At 45.3% G+C, this 25,620-nt stretch overlaps 1 protein-coding gene across 1 annotated transcript in view; it reads right to left on the bottom strand.

Moving 5' to 3' along the window:
* The window catches only part of LOC106582710 (protein phosphatase 1 regulatory subunit 12B), a 35,649-nt gene extending 15,355 nt beyond the window's left edge, over nt 1-20,294 (bottom strand). Inside the window, exon 1 of the mRNA XM_014166045.2 lies at nt 19,783-20,294. Within this exon, the coding sequence (XP_014021520.1) occupies nt 19,783-19,890 (108 nt within the window). The 5' untranslated portion in view covers nt 19,891-20,294. The remainder of the gene's footprint in view (nt 1-19,782) is intronic.
* Between the last annotated feature and the right edge of the window lie 5,326 nt (nt 20,295-25,620).

Genomic DNA, 25,620 nt, shown 5'->3' with positions numbered 1-25,620 from the left:
TAGTTGCTATTCAGACGACACACAACTAATCTTCTCCTTTCCCCCTTCTGATAACCAGGTGGCGAATCGCATCTCTGCATGTCTGGCAGACATATCAGTGTGGATGACGGATCACCACCTCAAGCTGAACCTTGGCAAGACGGAGCTGCTCTTCCTCCCGGGGAAGGACTGCCCTTTCCATGATCTCGCCATCACGGTGGACAACTCCAATGTGTCCTCCTCCCAGAGTGCTAAGAGCCTTGGCGTGACCCTGGACAACACCCTGTCGTTCTCCGCTAACATCAAGGCGGTGACCCGATCCTGTAGGTTCATGCTATACAACATTCGCAGAGTACGACCCTGCCTTACACAGGAAGCGGCGCAGGTCCTAATCCAGGCACTTGTCATCTCCCGTCTGGATTACTGCAACTCCCTGTTGGTGGGGCTCCCTGCCTGTGTCATTAAACCACTACAACTCATCCAGAACGCCGCAGGCCGTCTGGTGTTCAACCTTCCCAAGTTCTCTCACGTCACCCCGCTCCTCCGCACACTCCACTGGCTTCCAGTTGAAGCTCGCATCTGCTACAAGATCATGGTGCTTGCCTACGGAGCTGTGAGGGGAACGGCACCTCCGTACCTTCAAGCTCTGATCAGGCCCTACACCCAAACAAGGGCACTGCGTTCATCCACCTCTGGCCTGCTGGCCCCCCTACCTCTGCGGAAGCACAGTTCCCACTCAGCCCAGTCAAAACTGTTCGCCGCTCTGGCACCCCAATGGTGGAACAAGCTCCCTCACGACGCCAGGACAGCAGAGTCAATCACCACCTTCCGTAGACACCTGAAACCCCACCTCTTTAAGGAATACCTGGGATAGGATATAGTAATCCTTCTAACCCCCCCCCCCCCCCAAAAAAAAAGATATAGATGTACTATTGTAAAGTGGTTGTTCCACTGGATATCATAAGGTGAATGCACCAATTTGTAAGTCGCTCTGGATAAGAGCGTCTGCTAAATGACGTAAATGTAAATGTATAGTGGGACTAAGCGCAAACCAGATGGGATTGAGTATCGCTGCAGAATGCTGTGGTAGCCAAGCTGGTTAAGTGTGCCTTGAATTCTGAATAAATCACCAGCAAAGCACCCCCACACCATCACACCTCCTTCTCCATGCTTCACGGTGGGAACCACACATGCGGAGATCATCCGTTCACTACTCTTCGCTCTTCGTCTCACAAAGACACGGCGGTTGGAACCAAAAATCGCAAATTTGGACTCATCAGACTAAAGGACAGATTTCCACCGGCCTAATGTCCATTGTTCGTGTTTCTTGGCTCAAGTAAGTCTCTTCTTATTATTGGTGTCCTTTAGCAGTGGTTTCTTCGCAGCAATTCAAACATGAAGGCCTGATTCAAGCAGTCTCCTCTGAATAGATCATGTTGAGACGTCTGTTACTTGGTCTCCTGACCCCTCCTGTCTCAGCCTCCAGTATTTATGCTGCAGTAGTTGATGTGTCAGGGGGCTAGGGTCAGTCTGTCACATCTGGAGGATTTCTCTTGTCTTTTCCGGTGTCCTGTGTGAATTTAAATATGCTCTCTCTAATTCTCTCTTTCTCCTTCTTTCTTTCTCTCTCTCGGAGGACCTGAGCCCTAGGACCATGCCTCAGGACTACCTGGCTTGATGACTCCTTGCTATCCCCAGTTCACCTGGCTGTGCTGCTGCTCCAGTTCCAACTGTTCTGCCTGCAGCTATGGAACCCTGACCTGTTCACCAGACGTGCTACCTGTCCCAGACCTGTTGTCCCAAACCTGCTGGAACCCTGACCTATTCACCGGACGTGCTACCTGTCCCAGACCTGCTGTTTTCAACTCTCTAGAGACAGCAGGAGCGGTAGAGATACTCTCAAAGATCGGCTATGAAAAAGCCAACTGACACTTACTCTTGTGTTGCTGACTTGTTGCACCCTTGACAACTACTATGATTATTATTATTTGACAATGCTGGTCATTTATGAACATTTGAACATCTAGGCCATGTGCTGTTATAATCTCCACCCGGCACAGCCAGAAGAGGACTGGCCACCCCTCATAGCCTGGTTCCTCTCTAGGTTTCTTCCTAGGTTTTGGCCTTTCTAGGGAGTTTTTCATAGCCACTGTGCTTCTACACCTGCATTGCTTGCTGTTTGGGGTTTTAGGCTGGGTTTCTGTACAGCACTTTGAGATATCAGCTGATGTAAGAAGGGCTATATAAATACATTTGATTTGAACTATGTGAAGCATTTATTTGGGCTGCAATCTGAGGTGTAGTTAACTCGAATGAAATGATCCTCTGCAGCAGATGTAACTCTGGATCTTCCTTTCCTGTGGCTGTCCTCGAGAGCCAGTTTCACAGCGCTTGATGGTTTTTACGACTGCACTTGAAGAAACTTTCAAAGTACTTTACATTTTCCAGATTAACTGACCATCATGTCTTAATGTAACCATGTCTTTGCTTATTTGAGCATTTCTTGCCATAATATGGACTTGGTCTTTTACAAAATAAGGCTGTCTTCTGTGTATCATCCCTACCTTGTCACAACACAACTGATTGGCTGAAACGCATTAAGGAAAGAAATGCCACAAATTAACTTAACAATGCACACCTGTTAATTGAAATGCATTCCAGGTGACTACCTCACGAAGCTGGTTGAGAGAATGCCAAGAGTGTGCAAAGCTGTCATCAAGGCAAAGAGTGGCTACTTTGAAAAATCTCAAATATAAAAAATATTTTGATTTGTTTAACACTTTTTGATTACTACATGATTCCATGTGTTATTTCATAGTTTTGATGTCTTCACAATTATTCTACAATGTAGAAAATAGTAAAAATAAGGAAAAACCCTGGAATGAGTGGGTGTGTCCAAACCAAATGAGGGTATTGTAAAGTAATTGGCAACTGAAAACATACTGTGGTGTTATATGGCATTTCTGCCCCACGCAACGTTGTGCAAGATAAACTTTTCTATGCGACTTGTCAACTGGTACAGTATAGCCTGTCTCTCTGCTTGAAATTCATCAGTTACAGTGAGTGTATCAATGAAATTCAGATAATGAGTGGAATATATTGTTATATACAACCCAGGTATTTCATCAGTGCCTTGTACAATACACTATAATTCCAATTGTTAGCACAGTGACTCTTTCCAACGTGTCCTATTACTGGCTGATGGAGAATGATTATGTAGTATTTACAGCCACATTCATATATGATTTGGTTTTACCTGCCAATAGAAATTGATGTAAAATTGATATATGTATGAGGTAAAAATTTAGAATTTTACATTGTTCAGCACTTTATAAAACAATATTTACACACTATATAGCCAAAGGTATGTGGACACCTGCTCGTCAAACATCTCATTCCAAAGTCATGGGCATTAATATGGAGTTGGTCCCTCCTTTGCGGTTTTAACAGCCTCAACTCTTTCCGCTAGATGTTGGAACACTGTTGTGGGGAATTGCTTCCATTCAGCCACTGATGTTGGGCTATTAGTTCTGGCTCACAGTCGGCATTCTAATTCATCCCAAAGGTGTTCGATGGAGTTGAGGTCAGGGCTCTGTGCGGGCCAGTCAAGTTCTTCCACACCGATCTCGACAAACCGTTTACCGTTTCTGTATGGACCTTGCTTTGTGCACTGGGCATTGTCATGCTGAAACAGGAAAGGGCTTCCCCAAACTGTTGCCACAAAGTTGGAAGCACAGAATCATTATATGCTGTTGCGTTAAGATGTCCCTTCACTGGAACTAAGGGGCCGAGCCCGAACCGTGAAAAACAGCCCCAGACCATTATTCCTCCTCCATCAAACTTTACAGTTGGCACTATGCATTGGGGCAGGTAGCATTCTCCTTGTATCCCCCAAACCCAAATTCGTCAGTCGGACTGCAAGAGACATTGTTTGCTGATTATAATAATAATTAATTACATTGCCATAGCGCTTTTCACAGAATCTCAAAGCGCTTCAAGAGTAAAAAACAAACAAGCAATATGAAAGCTGCATCCTCCGAAGATGGAGAGGCTCAGTTCATGGCTTGAGCGGAGAGAGCTGGTCAGAGGTTGGTAAATGATGGTGATGGAGTCTGCTGATGATCTTGTAGAGGACAAGTCTGGGAACCAGACTCAATTGTATAACCATTTCTCTTCCACTCTGTGTAGCACCCACTTGGGTGATGCCTCAGAAAGCTCTTCAACACAGAATTCAGAATAGTACCCAGTTGTCCTCACTACGAGCCCTCTGCCTCAGCACTGCTGTATTCCTCCATCTGCCATTCCTCTCCCGTTTCAGGCGACTCCTCAAATGATGTTCTCAGAATAGCTGGTACTGTGTTCAGATGTTTTTCGCAAACAAAAACATTAGCCATTTAGCTAGCTAGCTAGCTAGCTAGCCAAGCCAAAAAGTGTTAACCTGTTAGTCAATCTGGCTCAAATGTGGCTCAAATACACCAGATACAGAAAATGCAATAAAACTCAATGTTATCAAAAACAAAAGAGCTGATTAAAAAACGCCTAACAAATTACTAAGTATGTACACATTTATAGGAGCTGCTACTAGGGCACCATGGCAACTATAGAACATACTCTAGTCATTTAAGCATTTTAACCCTTGTAAGGCTGCCGGCCTAGACGGCATTCGAAGCCGCGTTCTCAGACCATGTGCAGACCAGCTGCCTGGAGTGTTTACGGACATATTCAATATCTCCATATCCCAGTTTGTTGTCCCCACTTCCTTCAAAATGTCCACCATTGTTACTGTACTCAAGAAAGTAAAGGTACAGTAACTGAACTAAATAACTATCGCCCTGTAGCACTCAATTATGTCATCATGAAGTGCTTTAAGATGCTAGTTAAGGACCATATCACCTCCATCTTACCCGACAACCTAGACCCACTACAATTTGCATACCGCCCGAGTGGCGCAGAGGTCTAAGGCACTGCATCTCAGTGCTAGAGGCGTCACTACAGACACCCTGGTTTGATTCCAGGCTGTATCACAAACAGCCGGATTGGGAGTCCAATAGGGCGGAGCACAATTGGCCCAGCGTCATCCGGGTTTGGCCAGTGTAGGCCGTCACTGTAAATAAGATTTTGTTCCTAACTGACTTGGCTAGTTACATAAAGGATTAAAAAATAAAACAGATCCTCAGACGACTCAACCGCCATTGCACTGCACACTGTCCTATCCCACCTGGACAAGGGAAACACCTATACAAGAATGCTGTTCATCGACTGCAGCTCAGCCTTCAACACTATAGTGGCATCCAAGCTCATCACTAAGGTCAGGGCCCTGGGTCTGAGCCCCTCCCTGTGCAACTGGGTCCTGGACTTCCTGACGGGCTGGCCCCAAGTGGTGAAGGTAGGCAACAACACCTGCGCCACGCTGATCCGCTGTCACACCCTGAGCTGTTCCACCTGTATTTGTGCTCGTCTCCACCCCCCACCAGGTGTCTCCCATCTCCCCTAATTATCCCGTGTATTTATACCTGCATTCTTGCCAAGTCTTACCAGCATGTTCCTGGGCTACGGCGGTGTGGGATCAACAGTCCACCGTTTGCCTCAGTCTGGAGGAGTTTATGGCGGAGGTACAAAAAGTGTTAGATTTTCCATTGTCTGGGAGAGAGCCTGCTCGTAAGCTGCTCCAACTATGTCAAGACTCCTTTAGTGTGGCAGACTCTGCGGTGGATTTTCACACGTTGATAGCTGAGAGAGCCTGGAACCTGGATGCCCTTTTTGACACGTTCCTTAACCTGTTAGGGCTAGGGGGCAGCATTGACACGGCTGAATAAAAAACATACCCGATTTAATCTGGTTACCACTCCTACTCAGTAACTAGAATATGCATATACTTATTACATATGGATAGAAAACACCCTAAATTTTCTAAAACTGTTTGAATGGTGTCTGTGAGTATAACAGAACTCAAATGGCAGGTCAAAACCTGAGAGATTCCTTTACAGGAAGTGGCCTGTCTGACCATTTCTGGAACTTCTTTGCCATCTCTATCATTTACTAAGGATCTCTGCTCTAACGTGACACTTCCCACGTCTTCCATAGGCTCTCAGAGCCCGGGAAAAAACAGAATGTCGTCATTCCAGCCCCAGGCTGAAACACATTATCGCCTTTCTCAAGTGGCCCATCAAGAGACACTAGCTTATGCGCGTGACCCCGACCGCCTCCGCCTTTGGGATTTTTTCCTCTGTTTGCCGAAAAGGAGATTCCCTGTCGGAATATTATCGCTTTTCTACGAGAAAAATGACGTAAAAATTGATTTTAAACAGCGGTTGACATGCTTCGACGTACGGCAATGGAATACTTTGAATTTTATTGTCAGGAATTGCGCCATGCGCGTGACACTTCTTTACTATTTCGGATAGTGTCTGGAACGCACGAACAAAACGCCGCTATTCGGATATAACGATGGATTATTTTGGACCAAACCAACATTTGTTATTGAAGTAGCTGTCCTGGGTGTGCATTCTGACGAAGACAACAAAAGGTAATGAAATTTTTATAATAGTAAATATGATTATGGTGAGTGCTAAACTTGCCGGGTGTCTAAATAGCGAGCCCGTGATGCCTGGGCTATGTACTTAGAATATTGCAAAATGTGCTTTCACCAAAAAGCTATTTTAAAATCGGACATATCGAGTGCATAGAGGAGGTCTGTATCTATAATTCTTAAAATAATTGTTATGCTTTTTGTGAACGTTTATCGTGAGTAATTTAGTAAAATGTTAGCGAATTCCCCGGAAGTTTGCGGGGGGTATGCTAGTTCTGAACGTCACATGCTAATGTAAAAAGCTGGTTTTTGATATAAATATGAACTTGATTGAACAAAACATGCATGTATTGTATAACATAATGTCCTAGGGTTGTCATCTGATGAAGATCATCAAAGGTGAGTGCTGCATTTAGCTGTCTTCTGGGTTTTGGTGACATTATATGCTGGCTTGAAAAATGGGTGTCTGATTATTTCTGGCTTGGTACTCTGCTGACATAATCTAATGTTTTGCTTTCGTTGTAAAGCCTTTTTGAAATCGGACAGTGTGGTTAGATTAACGAGAGTCTTATCTTTAAATGGCTGTAAAATAGTCATATGTTTGAGAAATTGAAGTAATAGGATTTTTAAGATTTTGAAAATCGCGCCACAGGCTGCAAGTGGCTGTTACGTAGGTGGGACGAATTCGTCCCGCCTAGCCTAGACAGGTTAATGGATTACCGGAAGAGGTTACAGACGAGCTTGCAGCCCGGGAGCTTCACATGGACCTCGATTACCTCATCCCCTTGACCGTAAGGATCGATGGGCGGCTACGGGAACGTAGGAGGGAGAAGAGGTTGGTTCCTGGTCACACTCGCTCATCCACTGCTCCCACCTCACCTCCGAGTAATCCCGGAAGTTCCCGACTTCCACCTTACCGAAAGACTCCGAGGTCACCCGAGTGCCCACGGGAATCCATGAGGGCGGTTGACTCACCTCCCCCACAGCCCAAACTACTGGGAAGGGCTAGATTGTCTCCGGATGAACATTTACGTAGATTGAGCACCAGGAGCTGTCTGTATTGCGGGACTACAGGACATTATATTTCCACCTGTCCATTAAAAAGACCAGGTTCACCAGTAGGTACCCCTCTCCATGCCAACCTTTTGTGGGGTGACCAGGCCAAATCTCTCCGGGTGCTCATTGACTCTGGGGCTGACGAGAGCTTTATCTACGCTACCTTGGTGTCGGGAGCTGGGAATCTCCACTCAATCCCTCTCCATTCCCATGGACGTCAGAGCGCTAGATGGGCACTCTATTGGCAGAGTCACCCGCAATACGGTTCCTATCAACCTACGAGTATTAGGAAATCACAGTTGGTGTATGCAGTTCCTGCTCATAGAATCTCCCCATGTACCTGTGGTTTTGGGGTATTCATGCCTCCGAGGAGCACAATCCTCTGATCAACTGGGCTACTGGTTCTATCGTGGGTTGGAGCCCGTTCTGTCATGCGCAGTGTCGTAAGTCAGCACAGCCTGCCCCAGGACGTTGTCCTGCAGGCTTCGGAGAAGCCTTGGATCTCTCCGCCATTCCCGCGTAGTATCTTGACCTCTTGGAGATCTTCAACAAGGCCCGCGCTACGTCTCTCACTCTGTATTGACCCTACGACTGCACCATTGATCTTCTCCCGGGCACTACACCCACATAGCCTTGGTTTCCCTGCCGGGTCCGGAAACCAAGGCTATGGAGGAGTACATTGAGGACTCTCTCGCTGCAGGGATTGTTCGTCCATCTGCCTCTCCCACCAGTGCAGGGTTCTTCTTTGTGGAGAAGGACAATACCCTGCGCCCGTGTATTGACTACCGGGGCCTTAATGACATCACGGTTAAAACACTTTACCGTCTACCGCTCATCTCATCGGCTTCAGGGAGCGACAATCTTCTCAAAGTTGGAGCTTCTGTATCCGAACCAAATGGTAAGTGTTCCGGATACAGGAAGGAGACGAGTAGAAGACAGCTTTTAACACGGCTATTGGGCACTATGAGTACTTGGTTGAGCCATTTGGACTGACCAACGCTCCCACTGTCTTCCAGGTCCTGGTCAACGATGTGCTCTGGGACATGCTGAACCGGTTCATGTTTGTCTTTGTCGACGACATCCTTGTCTTTTCCCCGGCTCTTTATTGCCTCTACTCTGCCAACACCACCATCTGGAGTCAGCAACTCGTGTGGGTGGAATATGCCCGTAACACCCTTCCCTGCTCAGCCAATGGTCTCTCACCCTTCGAAGGCTCCTTGAGATATCAGCCCCCGCTCTTCCCTGAGCAAGAAGTCAGCACACCTTCTGCCCAGATGTTCATCCACTGCTGTTGCCGTACCTGGAAGAGAGCCCGGGCCACTCTTCTGAAGACCATATCCAGGTATCGGTTACAGGTAGATCGCCACCGGACCCCTGCGCCCCGCTATCGGCTCAGGCAGAGGGTATGGCTTTACACTCGGGACCTGCCCCACCGGGTGGAGTCCCATAAACTTTACCCCCGTTTCATCAGTAGTTTTCCCATCCCTAAAATTTTGCCCCTCTGCTGTTCATCTTCTGTTGCCCCGCACCCTCAGTAGACATCCCACTTTTCATGTGTATAGGATTACACTTAGACATCTAAACCCTTTGTCTCCTGCTTTGTTTTTCGTAGTCTCCCCAGTTCTGACCTTTCTACCTGTCCTGACCCTGATCCTGCCTGCCGTCCTGTACCTGCCTGACTCTGGTTTGGATTACAACTCTTTTCCTGCCTCGAATGACCTTTTACCTGCCCATTGTACTATAATAAACTCTGAGACTCGTACTCTCCACCTCCTGTGTGTCTGCATTTGGGTCTTAGCCTGAGCGATGATATCCTCAGCATGGAGGCCTCACTGGGGTGCATGCTCAGCCCCCTCCTGTTCTCCCGGTTCACCCATATCGGTGTGGCCACGCATGTCTCCAACTCAATCATCAAGTTTGCTGACAACACAACAGTGGTAGGCCTGATTACCAACAATGACAAGACGGCCTACAGGCAGGAGGTGAGAACGGTGGTGGAGTGGTGCCAAGAAAATAACCTCTCCCTCAACGTCAACAGAAAGAAAGAGCTGGAGCCTCCCGAGTGGCGCAGCAGTCTAAGGCAATGCATCGCAGTGCTAAAGGTGTTACTACAGACCCGGGTTCATTCCCGGCTGTGCCACAACTGGCCGGGAGTCCCATAGGACGGCACACAATTGGCCCAGCATTGTCAGGGTTAGGTGAGGGTTTGGCTGGTGCGGCTTTACTTGGCTCATCGCGCTCTAGCAACTCCTTTTGGCGGGCCGGGTGCCTGCAGGGTGACCCCGGTCGCCAGTTGAAAGGTGTTTCCTCGGACACATTGGTGCGGCTGGCTTCCTTCCGGGTTAAGCTGGCGGGTGTTAAGGAGCGCAGTTAGGAGGGCCATGTTTCGGATTACGCATGACTCCACTGAGGGTATCACCTCTCCTGAGGCCGTTGAGGAGTTGCAGCAATGAGACAAGATTTTTTTTAAAGTAGGGGAGAAAAAGGGGGGTATAAAAAAAAGAAGGCGCTGATGGTCGACTACAGAAGACAACAAAGAGAGCACGCCCCCATCCACAACGGCGACCTGAAATGATCCCTTTACACAGACAGTGTGGTGAAGGCACAACAGCACCTCTTTAACCTCAGGAGGCTGAAGAAATTTGTCTTGGCCCCTAATACCCTCACGAATGCACTATTTAGAGCATCCTGTCGGGCTGCATCACTTCCTGGTATGGCAATTGCCCCGTCCGTAATCGCAGAGCTCTCCAGAGGGTGGTGCGGTCAGCCCAATGCATCGTCGAGGGCACACTTCCCTCCAGGACATCGACAGCACCCGGTGTCACAGGAAGGCCAAGAAAATCATCAAGGACCCCAGCCTCCCGAGCCACGACCTGTTCACCCCGCTACCATCTAGAAGGAGGAGACAGTACAGGTGCATCAAAGCTGGGGCCGAGAGACTGATTTTAAACAGTCACCACTAGCTGGCCTCCGCCTAGTACCCTGCCCTGAATCTCAGACACTGTCAGTAGCCGGCTACCACCCGGTAAGCTACCATGCACCTCAGACTGCTTTTAAACTGAACACTGGTCACTTTACTAATGTTTACATACTGACTTGCCCACTTTCATGTATATACTGTATTCTAGCCCTGGCTCATCCTAAATAGCTACTGCTGTACACTTTTACTGTTCTAATTCTCAGAGTAAAAACTCAACGGACTCTATGAAAGCTCAAACCAAGTTTTTCTTCCCAGACGATCAATACAGCTGCATTAGACAACGGCATTTCACACAAGCACTGATATTTAACCCTTTCTCCTAAGCGGAATCTCCTCCTACTCATCTGAACAAACATGTTATCTTTATTGCTAGGCAGGAAACTAAGTGTAACGGGCCATAAACCTTTTTCTCCCTTAATGTGACCAGACCTCGACCCCCTTCATCACTAATCCACAGCCATCTCTCCTTATCAATGCCTGCCACATGTGATCACTTTCCCTACACACAGTACATTCCAAACTTTCCTCCTACAGATAACTTCTGGTATAGACCCTCTAAACCTAAAGACTCAATATTTCAATAGGATACCTGAAAATTAACCCTATCCCAAGTTAAGGAGTTAGTACCCAGAATCAATCAGTACATACTGTCTACACACACACACACACACACACACACCTTCAAATGAATAGATTTGGCAATGACAGCCACACCCGTTGCTGACAGGTGTATAAAATCGAGCCCACAGCCATGCAATCTCCATAGACAAACATTGAAAGTAGACTGGCCCGTACTGAAGAGCTCATTGACTATCAACGTGGCACTGTCATAGGATGCCACCTTTCCAACAAGTCAGTCAGTCAAATTTCTGCCCTGCTTAGAGCTACCCTGGTCAACTGTTTAGTGCTGTTTCTGTGAAGTTGAAACATCTAGGAGCAACAATGAAGTGTTAGGTCACACAAGCTCACAGAACGGGACCGCCGAGTGCTGAAGCACATATCGTGTAAAAATTGTATGTCCTCGGTTGCAACACTCACTACCGAGTTCCAAAATGCCTTTGGAAGCAATGTCAGCACAATAACTGTTCGTTGGGAGCTTCATGAAATGGGTTTCCATTGCCGAGCAGCCGCACACAAGCCTAAGATCACCATGCGCAATACCAAGTGTCAGCTGAGTGGCATAAAGCTCCTCGCCATTGGACTCGGAAACAGGTTCTCTGGAGTGATGAATAACGCTTCACCATCTGGTAGTCCGACGGACTAATCTGGCTTTTGCTAATGCCAGGAGAACACTACCAGCCCAATGCATAGTGTCAACTGTAATGTTTGATGGAGGAGGAACGTTTGGGGCCGTTTGTCATGGAATAGGCTATGCCCCTTAGTTCCAGTGAAAGGAAATCTTAACGCTACATCATATATCGCGGGGACTATTCGTTGATAGTGCAGTCCGCCACAGGATGTTTTTGTGCTGGTCGAGGGCAGTCAGGTCTGGAGTGAACCAAGGGCTATATCTGTTCTTAGTTCTACATTTTTTTCAAAGGGGCATGCTTATTTAAGATGGTGAGGAAATTACTTTTAAAGAACGACCAGGCATCCTCTACTGACGGGATGAGGTCAATATCCTTCCAGGATACCCGGGCCAGGTCGATTAGAAAGGCCTGCACGCAGAAGTGTTTTAGGGAGTGTTTGACAGTGATGAGGGGTGGTCGTTTGACCGCAAACCCATAGCGGATGCAGGCAATGAGGCAGTGATTGCTGAGATCCTGATTGAAAACAGCAGAGGTCTATTTGGAGGGCAAGTTGGTCAGGATAATATCTTGGAGGGTGCCCATGTTTACGGATTTAGGGTTGTACCTGGTGGGTTCCTTGATAATTTGTGTGAGATTGAGGTCATCTAGCTTAGATTGTAGGACAGCTGGGGTGTTAAGCATATCCCAGTTTAGGTCACCTAACAGAACGAACTCTGAGGATAGATGGGGGGCAATCAATTCACATATGGTGTCCAGGGCACAGCTGGGAGCTGAGGGGGGGTCTATAACAGGTGGCAACAGTGAGAGACTTATTTCTGGAGAGATTAACTTTTAAAACTAGGAGCTCGAACTGTTTGGGCATAGACCTGGATACCATGACAGAACAGAATAGTCTGTATCTACTGTATCACTTGTGAATCATATATATTATCACTTGTGAATTATGCCCAGCATAAGAAACAATGCCTTTTTATGCTACTCTTTCAAATCATAGTCGCACACCTCATGTAGCCTAGCCCATAGGCCTATAACTCTGCAGGCTATCTCTGCAGTAGACTGCAACTTCTCCCCCTTTGGCAGTTCTATCTTGATGGAAAAATTTTGTAGTTGGGGATGGAAATTTCAGAATTTTTGGTGGCCTTCCTAATCCAGGATTCAGACATGGCAAGGATATCAGGGTTGGCGGAGTGTGCTAAAGCAGTGAGTAAAACAAACTTAGGGAGGAGGCTTCAGATGTTAACATGCATGAAACCAAGGCTTTTTCAGTTAGAAGTCAACAAATGAGAGTGCCTGGGGACACGCAGGGCCTGGGTTAACCTCCACATCACCCGGGGAACAGAGGAGTAGGATGAGGGTACGGCTAAAGGATATCAAAACTGGTTGTCTTGTGTGTTGGGGACAGAGAATAAAAGCAGCAGATTTCTGGGTGTGGTAGAATAGATTCAGGGTATAATGTACAGACAGGGGTATGGTGGGGTGTGGGTACAGTGGAGGTAAACCCAGGCATCGAGTGATGAGAGCTTGCATCTCTGGACGGGCTAGTTATGCTGGGTGAGGTCACCACATGTGTGGGAGGTGGGACAAAGGAGGTATCTGAGGCACGTTGAGTGGGACTAGGGGCTCTGCAGTAAACTAAGACAACTATCCTAAACAACAGTGTCCAAGGCATATTGACATTTGAGAGAGACATAAAGCAGTCACAGGTGTTGATTGGGAGAGATTGCTAAGGCAACAACGTGTAAGACAACAACAGCTAATCAGCTAAGACAACAACAGGTAAAATGGCGATGAATGAGCAGAGAGGGTCGGTTAACTACACACAGGGCCTGAGTTGGGGCCGACAGATAAACAGAAATAAACAAAATGGAGTACCGTGATTAATGAACAGTCCAGCAGGCATCAGCTATGTAGCTAAGTGATCATAGGGTCCAGCGAACAGCAATAGATGGAACAGGGAAGCCGCAGGGTAGTCGTTACTGCGCTAGCACGGGGGAGACAGGGCGTTTAAAGTTAGCAGGCCGGGGTAAGTAGAAGCGTCTGCTCCGACGTCCGGCAAAGGCCGGTTGAGGGCACAGCAGATGGAGTTAAGTCGGCAGACCAGTCGTGGTGCTACAGTGGGGCGTCGTGTCGACAAAGGGTCCAGACCAGATGGCAAAAGAGGTAATTGTAGTAATTTTGTTTGCTAGCCGGGAGATGCCGGCTCGCGGCTAACTGGTGCTAGCTTAGGGGCAGGGTAATTAGCCACTATAGCCACTCGGTAGCAGCTAGCTAGCAGCGATGATCTGATGCAAAGGTCCAGAGCTTATGGCAAGGATCCAGTGGAGTGGTGGATTGTAGTCGTGTTGGGGTAGAGTCCGGAAGGTATCGGCTGAGTAGCTGGGTGATCACAGAGTAGGCCGGGAGGTGGGCCTGGCTCAGAGCTAGCGTCGGGGCTGGGTCACTCGGTGGCAGCTAGCTCACTGTGATGATCAGGAGTAATGGTCCAGGGTTTATGGCAGGAATCCGGCGTTGTCGTGGAGAAAACAGTCCGATGCTGGCAAGTATTATCCAGGCAAAAAAAAAAACGGCTGGTGTCTGTGCAGAAGGAAAGGCTGCTAGCAGTGGCTAACAGTGGCTAAATATCTAGTAGCTAATTAGCTGTTCTGGCTACAAGGTCTAAAAAATTGCGGATCCGTGTCACATTGGGTGAGGCGGGTTACCGGAAGGTATATTTCATTTTAAAATGGAAAAGAGTTTGAAAATAAATTGAAATATATACAAAAAAGACGATAAATACACGAGAGGGCGACAAATCACGTCTGCACTGCCACGCCATCTTGGCCCTTCGAACTACCTCATCCCCATATTGTTATCTATTTTGCTCCTTTGCACCCCAGTATCTCTACTTGTACACTCATCTTCTGCACATCCAACACTCCAGTGTTTAATTGCTATATTGTAATTATTTCACCACTATGGCCTATTTATTGCCTTACCTCCGTTATCCTACCTCATTTGCACACACTGTATATAGACTTTTTGTAATGTATTATTGACTGTATGTTTGTTTATTCCATGTGTAACTCTTTTGTGTTGCACTGCTTTGCTTTATCTTGGCCAGGTTGCAGTTGTAAATGAGAACTTGTTCTCAACTAGCGAAGAGGCACAGAGTTTGAAGGTAGGCCTTGGAATACATCCACAGGTACACCTCCAATTGTCGGAAATTATGTCAATTCACCTATCAGAAGCTTCTGAAGCCATGACATAATTTTCTGGAATTTCCAAGCTGTTTTTTCCAAGCACAGTCTTGATAACAAACTATAGTTTTGGCAAGTCGGCTAGGACATTACTTTGTGCATGATACAAGTCATTTTCCAACAATTGTTTACAGACAGATTTTTTCACTGTATCACAATTCCAGTGAGTCAGAAGTTTACATACACTAAATTGACTGTGCCTCTAAAGAGCTTGGAAATTCCAGAAAATTATGCCATGGCTTCAGAAAGACTAATTGTTATAATTTGCATCAATTGGAGGTTTACCTGTGGATGTATTCCAAGGCCTACCTTCAAACGCAGTGCAAACTTCTGACCCACTGGAAATGCGATGAAAGAAATTTAAGCTGAAAGAAATAATTCTCTCATTTCACATTCTTAAAATAAAGTGGTGATCCTAACTGACCTAAGACAGGGAATTTTTACTAGGATTAAATGTCAGGAATTGTGAAAAACTGAGTTTAAATGCATTTTGGCTAAGGTGTATGTAAATTGCCGACTTCAACTATATGTATATCACACACACAAAATATAAATTTTTGATTGGACGCGCTACCTATTGAAGCACAGTGGCTGATGGAGAATGATGATGTAGATAGTTACAGCCACATCCATATATGATTTAGTTTCACCATCCAACTTGAATTGATGTCAATTGATAAATTCTATTTTTTACATCATAAATGTTATATTTAATGAATATGTATGCAAATTGAAAGAGTGATTTGGTGCAGTGAACAAGTGACTGAATTTGTTTGTGGTATTCAGTCAATTGAGAATGTGCTTAGGGTTTTAAAACAGGAGGCATTTTGATGATCTATTTAGTTTTTTGGGGGGTTTAGAGTTGTGATGTACCACATACTTGTACATATTGTACCAAAGTGATTGCATTTTTTTTACTTCAAAGTGCATGTGTTTGAGTTTCCATTATTTGCAGTCCAAGTCATGACCGAAGACAACATTCTGAACACTCACAGAACTGCCTGGGTCATAATTATTGTATTGTAACGAACCTTGCCAAGGTATGCCTGTTACAATTCCTCCTTAAAAAGTTAACCCATATTGGAGCTTTGGTTAGCAGTCCTGCCTATGGGCTTGGAGACCTGGGTATGAGACCCATAACAGGCATTTCTCTAATACCGTTTGCATTAAACTCCACTATATGTCTGCTCCCCTATTTGTTTGAATGTTGCCAATGGAATCTCCCTCAGCCCTGCTCCGGACTTTACTTGAGTGACCTCAATAAGACCACTGCATTACCAGCCTCTAAAATGACAGAGCAGAGCAGTCAAGATGAGCACTTTGTAAAGGACTTTGTGTCCTGTTTGCATAAGGATTCTGTGTTTTTAAATTTTCAGTTCAAGTGGTCAGGAAAAACCCTGGCCCTAGTTATGATCTCTCACTGAAGACTTAGACCTTCACACTGTCCTGCAGACAAGCATGCGCTTATCAGCAGAGAGCATCTTGGGATGAAACTTGAAGCTCACACCAAGTTAGAGAAGGACTGAGGAAACAACCACATGCATTAACTGAGAGGCAGAGATAAAAACTAAACATATCCAAAAAAGGTCATAACTTTGGCAGAGGCTTAGCTTGGGAATCTTGACGGATATTGCCTGCTGAATGGTTGGAGGCAGGGTGTATGAGTGAGTTTTTTAAAGAGACACTCCTGCAAAAATGTCATTGTTTGAGCTTTTTTAATAGTGTCCGATGATGTTCAGGTCACTTGTCACTTGCCTTGCAGATTTATTTCAGTAGAGCTGAGACGTGTACTACTGATAGAATAGGAGATGTGTTCCACTGCAGACTGAATCATTCATGCTGTGATGTATCCTCAGTCACTCTCCTACAGTATCTGGGCCAGGCCCTGACCTCTGTTCTCAGGCTGCAGTGGACAGCCTACTTCCATTTTGAAGCCCATGCTGCTTTTCGATGTGACTAGGGAACCATGACGGACCAGCACTTTGTCAGGCAATTACAAGAGCTCAACCGACAAAGCCAAATATTTTTGCCTTTACGCCATGGCATGCAAGAGTGAAGGCATTTAACATTGATTACTGTTGTGCTATCTAGAAATCACGTCAATGGATAAAGTTAACAAATGTAAGATCATATGCATTTTCTCTTGTTTTTTTGTGCACTTGCCTATTATTGCTCTCAAGAATAAGAGACTTAAATGGAAGTCTGGATGAGAGACTAAAGGTCATGCACAGATGTAAAGACTCATTGCATTGTTTAGACAGCTTTATTTTTACTACAGACCAGGCTACCCGTCAGCATTTCTTCCAGCTGGGGACAAACCATTACACATCAAGTAAAGCCTATTACATGCTTCCCAGTCAAAACAGTTTGCATATATTATAACATTTTTGTTCATTTTGTACTTCGGCAGGTTACATTTTTTCTGCTGTTTGCGCATTTTTTTTTCTTGAGGCACGTTAAAGTTCGGTAGCCAAAGTCTACGTCCCTTCGTAGGTGACCCCTTCGTAGGTGATTTGTCAACAGCCTACTACTCCTAGTAGGAGTGAGAACTATGGACGGGATTCTTCAATGAAGTATTTGTTGCCATACAACGAGAGACAACTCGTTTTCATGCATTTTTTTCCCACTTGAAAAATACTGCAACTAACATCTTAGTTTGATTCAAAATTCTGTGACTACGACCTCGTCGGCAAAAACATCAAAATGAATTTACAGATTTATTGATTTCATTCTGACTATTTTGAGGAACTGTATACTGGCTATGTTTTAGCTAGAGGCCAAAACAGTAATATTGCCACTTCTCATTTTTCAGGTGAAAGTCTTTTAAGGGTCAATGCGAGTCACAGATGTTTGCTTCACCTAGCCGAGTTCTGCTAGGAGCAAACCAAACCTAGTATGCGGGCGCCTTTAGACTCTATAGAGGATTGGCCAGTCTCTCCATAGATATAGATTAAACTGAATTGTTCAAGGTGGTCTAGGAGGAGGGGATCAGTCCATTGCTTTAGTCGAGGGCCGTCAGACATCAACAAGCTCTCAGTCTGTGTCAACACTGTCAGCTCTCTTTTATTAAAGAGTCTGTCTGTGTGTTTGGAGCCATGGTAAGCTCTCATTAAAATAAGGCTTGCTGTTGACCCCCTGAAGCTCTGCTTTGGATCATGGATCCAGCACTGGGAGATGCTGGTGTGATGGAGAGGGCCTGCTCGGAGTCTATCAAGCCTTCCAACACTGACCAACCCAGTCAAGAATAACCCCTATAATATCTAACTCATAGGCACTTCATGTAGATTTGGGTATAAACAATATGCTTGTAGCTCCACCTGGTTCTCTAGTAGGCTAGGTGAAAGTACTGCCATATTGATTACACCAATCAAATCTTTCCCTCTGCACACCTGCGCCCAGAGTGTAAGGGCTAGTGGTTGTTTGTGGACCAGGCCAGTGTTCTTCTGTGCTCCCCTCCTGCTCTGTTAGATGCCATGGGGGACTGTCTGCTGACCAGCTCTTCCCCAGTGGAAAATGTGAGCTTCTCCCACTGGACCAGCGGAGTGATAGACACTGTGTCTGCGTTCCAAAACAAGCCAGCTCTAAGTACTCTCACCATCTTTCCTTCCCTCTTTCTCTCGGTCTTGCTCCCTCTTTTGCTCGCTCTTTCTTTTGCTTGCTCTCTCGCTCTTTTGCTCTCGCTGTCTTGGTCTATTTTGCTCTCTTGCTCACTCTCTCAAAGTACCAGTGTCACTGCTTGAGTAAACATTTCAGATTAACCTCTTATTACAATTTTTTTTTTTCCTGTTTATTTTTCGCTGCCTGGCTCGTTGTGCAAAAAGGTGCTGCTAGAGTCTTGTCCAGAGTGATATCAGGAGGACCCACTTGAAAGCATGCCTCTCAAAGGGTTTGATATTGTTGATCCTGTCAGATATCTATCTTCAATGCCAATCTGAGTTTTATATGTCATTAGCCTCTTGTTATTTCAAGTTACACAGGACCCCTCTCAGTAAAATTCCGAGGCAACTTTCTGCCTGATGAAAAAAATAGCATGGAGCTGATGATGTCATGGAAACTCCAAAGTTATCCAGGACTTATATGACCCATCGTGGGAAGTAAATGTTGAGGCTGTATTGGACATCTCTCTCACAAAGAGAGAGAGAGAGACTCTTTGTGAGAGAGATGTTCTTTGAATAGTTACATGCATGCAGCCAATGCTGAAAATGTATTTTCCTTTAGTCAAATTTTCTCCCACATAAGCCACCTGGCCCAAGAGGGCTCATCACCATCTGTAATTTCAATCTGATGATGTCTGCTCATGGAACATTTACATTGGTTTCAATGTGGAGTGAAAAGTTTATGGTTAAACAAAGAAAGATATTCAAAATAACCAGTTTTTCCTGGATATCCTAAAAGCATAACAGTGGTTCCCAGACTTTTTCGGTTACTGTACCAACTCAGTTTGCTGTTCCTGGAGTACCCATGAAGTATCCCCTCCTGCATTTTACCAGTAGGCCTATGGTCTCATGAGTCTTCACAAGTACCCCCTGTGGATAGGCCAAGGTTGTAGTACCTCTGGTTGGGAACCACTAACCTATAGTATTAGACCTACACACAGTGCACTGTGCTCCAAACCAATGATGATAGAATGCAATGCTTCACTTTTGACTATCTGAGGTTCTACACATAGCAATGTTTACAAACAGCAGCATAACAGCATCCTAGGCATTTCCTTGTTATTGCCCATAGAAAAGATAAGTAATCTGCTCTTACTTTGAGGCCTCTGGAAGTCAGCGAGGGTGTAGTGGGAGACGAGTCAGAGAGTGACTTTGTCGTGCGTGGCTGATCCTTTGCTTTGCGGGGGGAGAGAAGAGATGACATCGCTGCAGGCTACTATACACTGCATAGGGTTCAAGTCTGGTCCAACAGTCTGGTCTAGCAGTCCTGTCCAGCGGTCCAGTCCAGCAGTCCAACCAATGTGATTCCAAAAAACTACTGCATTAACAATCCAGTGACACGCAATTAAAATCCCTGTGATGTGAATGGTGGTGAAGGGACAGAACCAGAGTTGTGATCCCAATTGAAGAGTTCTAATGATAGTAAACAGCAGTGTGATCTATCTTCAAGTGATGTTGTGTTATGGTGCGATGAGTTGAGTTGAGGGTGGGTGGGTGAGTAAGTGAGTGAGTGAGTAGCAGAAGTGTGATCCACAGACAAGGGAGCTGTGGAGGAAGTAGAGGGTGGGCGGTGCTCTAGAGTGGGTTTCCTAAACCTCTCCTCGGGCTCCCCCAGACATTTCACATTTTTGTTTTAACCCTAAACTGGCACACCTGCTTGATGATTAGTTGACTAATTGATTCAGGTCTGCCAGTTTAGGGTTAAAACTAAAATGTGAAACGTCTGGCAGAGCCCGAGGAGAGGGTTGGGAAACCCTGCTGTAGAATATATGTGGAGGGACACTGCCTGGAACTTGACAGCAGTGCCGCTCATGAGAGCACTCTGTCACTGGACTGTGGTCATTCAACAAAAGTGAAAACATCAAAGCAAAGAACTCTGCTCTCATTCTGCCTGACAGTATCTCTCTCTCTCTCTCTCTCTCTCTCTCTCTCTTTCCTTCTCTAATCACCATTTTGTCTGAGCTGTGGACTAATATAGATTTGTTTGACTTTTTTTGTTGTTAATGACAGCCTCACAATTTTGATACTAGTTTTCCCTTAGTGTAAAAGTACAACCACATATTTAATGTGTATATTTATAAAACATGATATCACACAGTGGCCAGCAGAGGTCCTCTCAGTACCGTACAGTAGACTACAAACTGCAAATGAGGAGGATCCTTTAGCCTCACAGGGATTATTTGGCTGCTGGAGAGAAGGGGGCAGGAGGGTATGATGACAACAACAGGAAGTATTTTTGCTGGGGCTCATGATCCCTACTTCCTTTGATTACTGCTCCCCTAATGGGTCAGTGGCCAGTGCCTGACTAAGAACAACTTCTGTCTTCAGCATATACAAATACAGTACACATACTATACACATATCTTATGGACAAATAATCAATATCTTTACTTTACAGAGATGGGATATGAGCATAACATTAAATGTGACAATAGCATAAATTATATTTCTGCCCTGAAAAATGATAGCTTGTCATATCTCTCTACCTAATTTCTTTGCTCAGACCAATTGAAAAGTGATATATCGGTGACAGCAATACCACTCCACATGATTATTCAGAAAAACTGTGTTCATCGCAGCCTAATCACACCAATCAGGTTGGTTTATTTATATTCACCATGTGGATAAATAAATTATATTCTGTATCTCCACACAGTTTATACAAAGAATTTGATTTCACCTCCTTCCTATAAGCCAAATTTGCACTGTTACACAAGAACACTGTCCATATTAGTTTTTACACATTGTTTATGAGTTGTCCCCACATATTTATGAACGGCTGTGCCTGTGTCCTTTGTGTTGGGGAGTCTCATGAATTGATATGAGGTGAGCGAACACCTGGGGTGGTTGATTTGTGAGTTGCCCTTCGTGCCAGCTCCCATACCATATAATTCTGTATTTTTTTTGTGACTAATTTGTATACAGGCATACCAGAAAAGCCACATCCCTGATTGGTAGATGAGTGGCAACCCTGATTAGTAGCACCTGCTGCTCATCGGTTGTTCTTTACAAATGCTGTATTAAAAGAAAATTGTACCTACACACTGAAGAAGGCTGTAAAGCCGAATCATCTGTGTACGCTAGCCCTGTTGCAGTGAAAATAATTAAAATAAGAGCCTAATGAAGAAAGCTTTACCCGTGTGGCTCAGTTGGTAGAGCATGGGTATGGTGTTTGCAATGCCAGGGTTGTGGGTTCAATTCCCATGGGTGGACCTGTATGGGGAAGAAAAAAAAATGTATGAAATGTATGCATTCACCACTGTAAGTCGCTCTGGATAAGAGCGTCTGCTAAATGACTAAAATGTTTATGCAACACGTTTTTGTTTGTATTGAATTTTCAGGTTTTACGCACCAGCCAAGCTTCTGGGAGAGCGCGATGGTTCTATTTTGATTGGTTTATTTATATTTTCTAAATAGTATATGAAAATCAAAGACCATGTTGGAACCATTTCCTGGTAAGATAAAACAAACTACAATGCATGGGAATTGTACTGTATGTACCTTTCAGGGCAGAGATCATTACAGTATGTTCATTACTTTGTGTGGATTTTATACTACCAGACCTGCTAACCCAATACTCACAAAATCACATTATCCTCATAACACTCACAAGATCACACATCAGTACTGTATGGACAATTCTCTTTCACATTTTGACACACATTGACCATGAGACACTGATCTGTGGATGCTGGCACCACCTGGTGGCATAAAACAACATTTCCAAAAGGCTTAGAAAAAGTTTGGTGGTACAAATAACAGCAAATGGAATGGCATCAAACCACGTAGTTGATGTATTTGATACCATTCAACTTATTCTATTCCAACCATTACCACGAGCCCGTCCTCCCCAACCTCCTGTGATGTGAATGTTTCCTCCGAATAAATAAAACAGGATTGTAAGAGTAGGGAGCTAGACACCGCTGGATATACACTGCTCAAAAAAGTAAAGGGAACACTTAAACAACACAATGTAACTCCAAGTCAATCACACTTCTGTGAAATCAAACTGTCCACTTAGGAAGCAACACTGATTGACAATAAATGTCACATGCTGTTGTGCAAATGGAATAGACAACAGGTGGAAATTATAGGCAATTAGCAAGACACCCCCAATAAAGGAGTGGTTCTGCAGGTGGGGACCACAGACCTCTTCTCAGTTCCTATGCTTCCTGGCTGATGTTTTGGTCACTTTTGAATGCTGGCGGTGCTTTCACTCTAGTGGTAGCATGAGACGGAGTCTACAACCCACACAAGTGGCTCAGGTAGTGCAGCTCATCCAGGATGGCACATCAATGCGAGCTGTAGCAAGAAGGTTTGCTGTGTCTGTCAGCGTAGTGTCCAGAGCATGGAGGCGCTACCAGGAGACAGGCCAGTACATCAGGAGACGTGGAGGAGGCCGTAGGAGGGCAACAACCCAGCAACAGGACCGCTACCTCCGCCTCTGTGCAAGGAGGAGCAGGAGAAGCACTGCCAGAGCCCTGCAAAATGACCTCCAGCAGGCCACAAATGTGCATGTGTCTGCTCAAATGGTCAGAAACAGACTCCATGAGGGTGGTATGAGGGCCCGACGTCCACAGGTGGGGGTTGTGCTTACAGCCCAACACCGTGCAGGACGTTTGGCATTTGCCAGAGAACACCAAGATTGGCAAATTCGCCACTGGCGCCCTGTGCTCTTCACAGATGAAAGCAGGTTCACACTGAGCACGTGACAGACGTGACAGAGTCTGGAGACGCCGTGGAGAACGTTCTGCTGCCTGCAACATCCTCCAGCATGACCGGTTTGGCGGTGGGTCAGTCATGGTGTGGGGTGGCATTTCTTTGGGGGGCCGCAGAGCCCTCCATGTGCTCGCCAGAGGTAGCCTGACTGCCATTAGGTACCGAGATGAGATCCTCAGACCCCTTGTGAGACCATATGCTGGTGCGGTTGGCCCTGGGTTCCTCCTAATGCAAGACAATGCTAGACCTCATGTGGCTGGAGTGTGTCAGCAGTTCCTGCAAGAGGAAGGCATTGATGCTATGGACTGGCCCGCCCGTTCCCCAGACCTGAATCCAATTGAGCACATCTGGGACATCATGTCTCAATCCATCCACCAACGCCACGTTGCACCACAGAATGCCAGGAGTTAGCGGATGCTTTAGTCCAGGTCTGGGAGGAGATCCCTCAGGAGACCATCCGCCACCTCATCAGGAGCATGCCCAGGCGTTGTAGGGAGGTCATACAGGCACGTGGAGGCCACACACACTACTGAGCCTCATTTTGACTTGTTTTAAGGACATTACATCAAAGTTGGATCAGACTGTAGTGTGGTTTTCCACTTTAATTTTTAGTGTGACTCCAAATCCAGACCTCCATGGGTTGATAAATTGGATTTCCATTGATTATTTTTGTGTGATTTTGTTGTCAGCACATTCAACTATTTAAAGAAAAAAGTATTTAATAAGATTATTTATTTCATTCAGATCTAGGATGTGTTGTTGAAGTGTTCCCTTTATTTTTTTGAGCAGTATATATACATTTGCAAACATTTCTAAAAACCTGTTTTAGCTTTTGTCATATGTGATTTTGTTAGGAATGCATCATAGCTACATGGTTCTCGTCACTGGAGATGGTGTTATCTCCAATCGCTTTTAAAACAATTACCTGCACTCCAGAAGGGGAGGGGACAGGGGAAGCAGGTAGCTGACTAGTTGTGGCTATTCAGCAGCCTGATGGTCTGGGGGGTAGACGGTATTGGCCAGTCTTATAGTTTTTGCCATGATGCACCTATACTTCCAGTGTCTGAGTGGTGGAAAAGTGGAGAACAGGCCATGGCTCTAGTGGCTGGGGGGGACAGACTGAAATTCTTCAGCAACCTGCTGTATTGGTAGTCACAGGCACACCTATGAATGCTAACAGTACTATCTGAAAATGATCACTGCGCCTCCATGACAATTTCATGTTGCTGTCCAAAACATCTCTTGTATTTATCTCAACTCTCACATTATTTCCATTTGCTTCCAGCCTAGCATTTAGTTTGGTGCAGTGGGGTTTAATATAAGCCTCGCTGTCTGTCTGTCCAACCTCAGAAACAATGTTTCACTTTGAATTTCGATCTATGCAGTACCATACATAGAGTAAACGGTGCCCAGACGAGACGAGACAACTTTTTCTGACATGCTGACCAAACCGTCTCTGCACATGCGTCCGAGTGCGCCATCGTGCACATGTTTTTTTGTGTCTATCTCAACCAGACGCGTTCATGTCGCGCAGGTTAAAATACCAAAAACAACTGTACCAACCTTATTGATTTGGGGACAGGTCGAAACACACATTTGCTGTTGCTAGTTAATTTGTCCTGGGAGAGAAACATTGGGTTGTTATTTTACCTGAAATGCATATATGGTCCTTTTCTGGCTCTTTGTAGAATTTTGACCTATTATGAGTCACACATTGTGTGTTCTGTACTCCAACAGAAAAGGAAACCTAGTTCATTTTTAGTTTGTTTTCTTTGATTAATCTCTACTCCTTCGTTTTTCTTATTCTGTGGATTTTATATGGGGATTGGCAACCAATTTTAAGATGCATTACCGCCAGCAACTGAACTGGAGCGTGGACCTCATTCATCTTGGGTTAGTAGGCTCATAGAAACCATAGATTAGATGGGAGAGGCGGTAGAGGCAGGACTTGAAGCACATAAAGTGTCTCAAACAGAACCAAGTTCTATTTTAGCGCCTGGCTAAGCAGATGCCTGTTGACGAGCGAAAGCAGCTTGGATGAAATGATTGAATAACATGTATGTGTACATTTTATTTTATTACGTTCACGCAGGCAACGCGGGCAGTTTGGTCAGCATGTGTGCCAGTCGAATTTACGCATCAACGTCATTGTCATATCCAAGTTAATGTCAATATAAAAAAAGCTCAAAACGAAAATGCAGCCAGCCAATGTTTG

Source organism: Salmo salar, chromosome ssa22 (genome assembly GCF_905237065.1).
Source record: "Salmo salar chromosome ssa22, Ssal_v3.1, whole genome shotgun sequence".
Lineage (NCBI taxonomy): Eukaryota > Metazoa > Chordata > Actinopteri > Salmoniformes > Salmonidae > Salmo > Salmo salar.
This window is presented reverse-complemented; position numbering and strand designations above follow the sequence as displayed.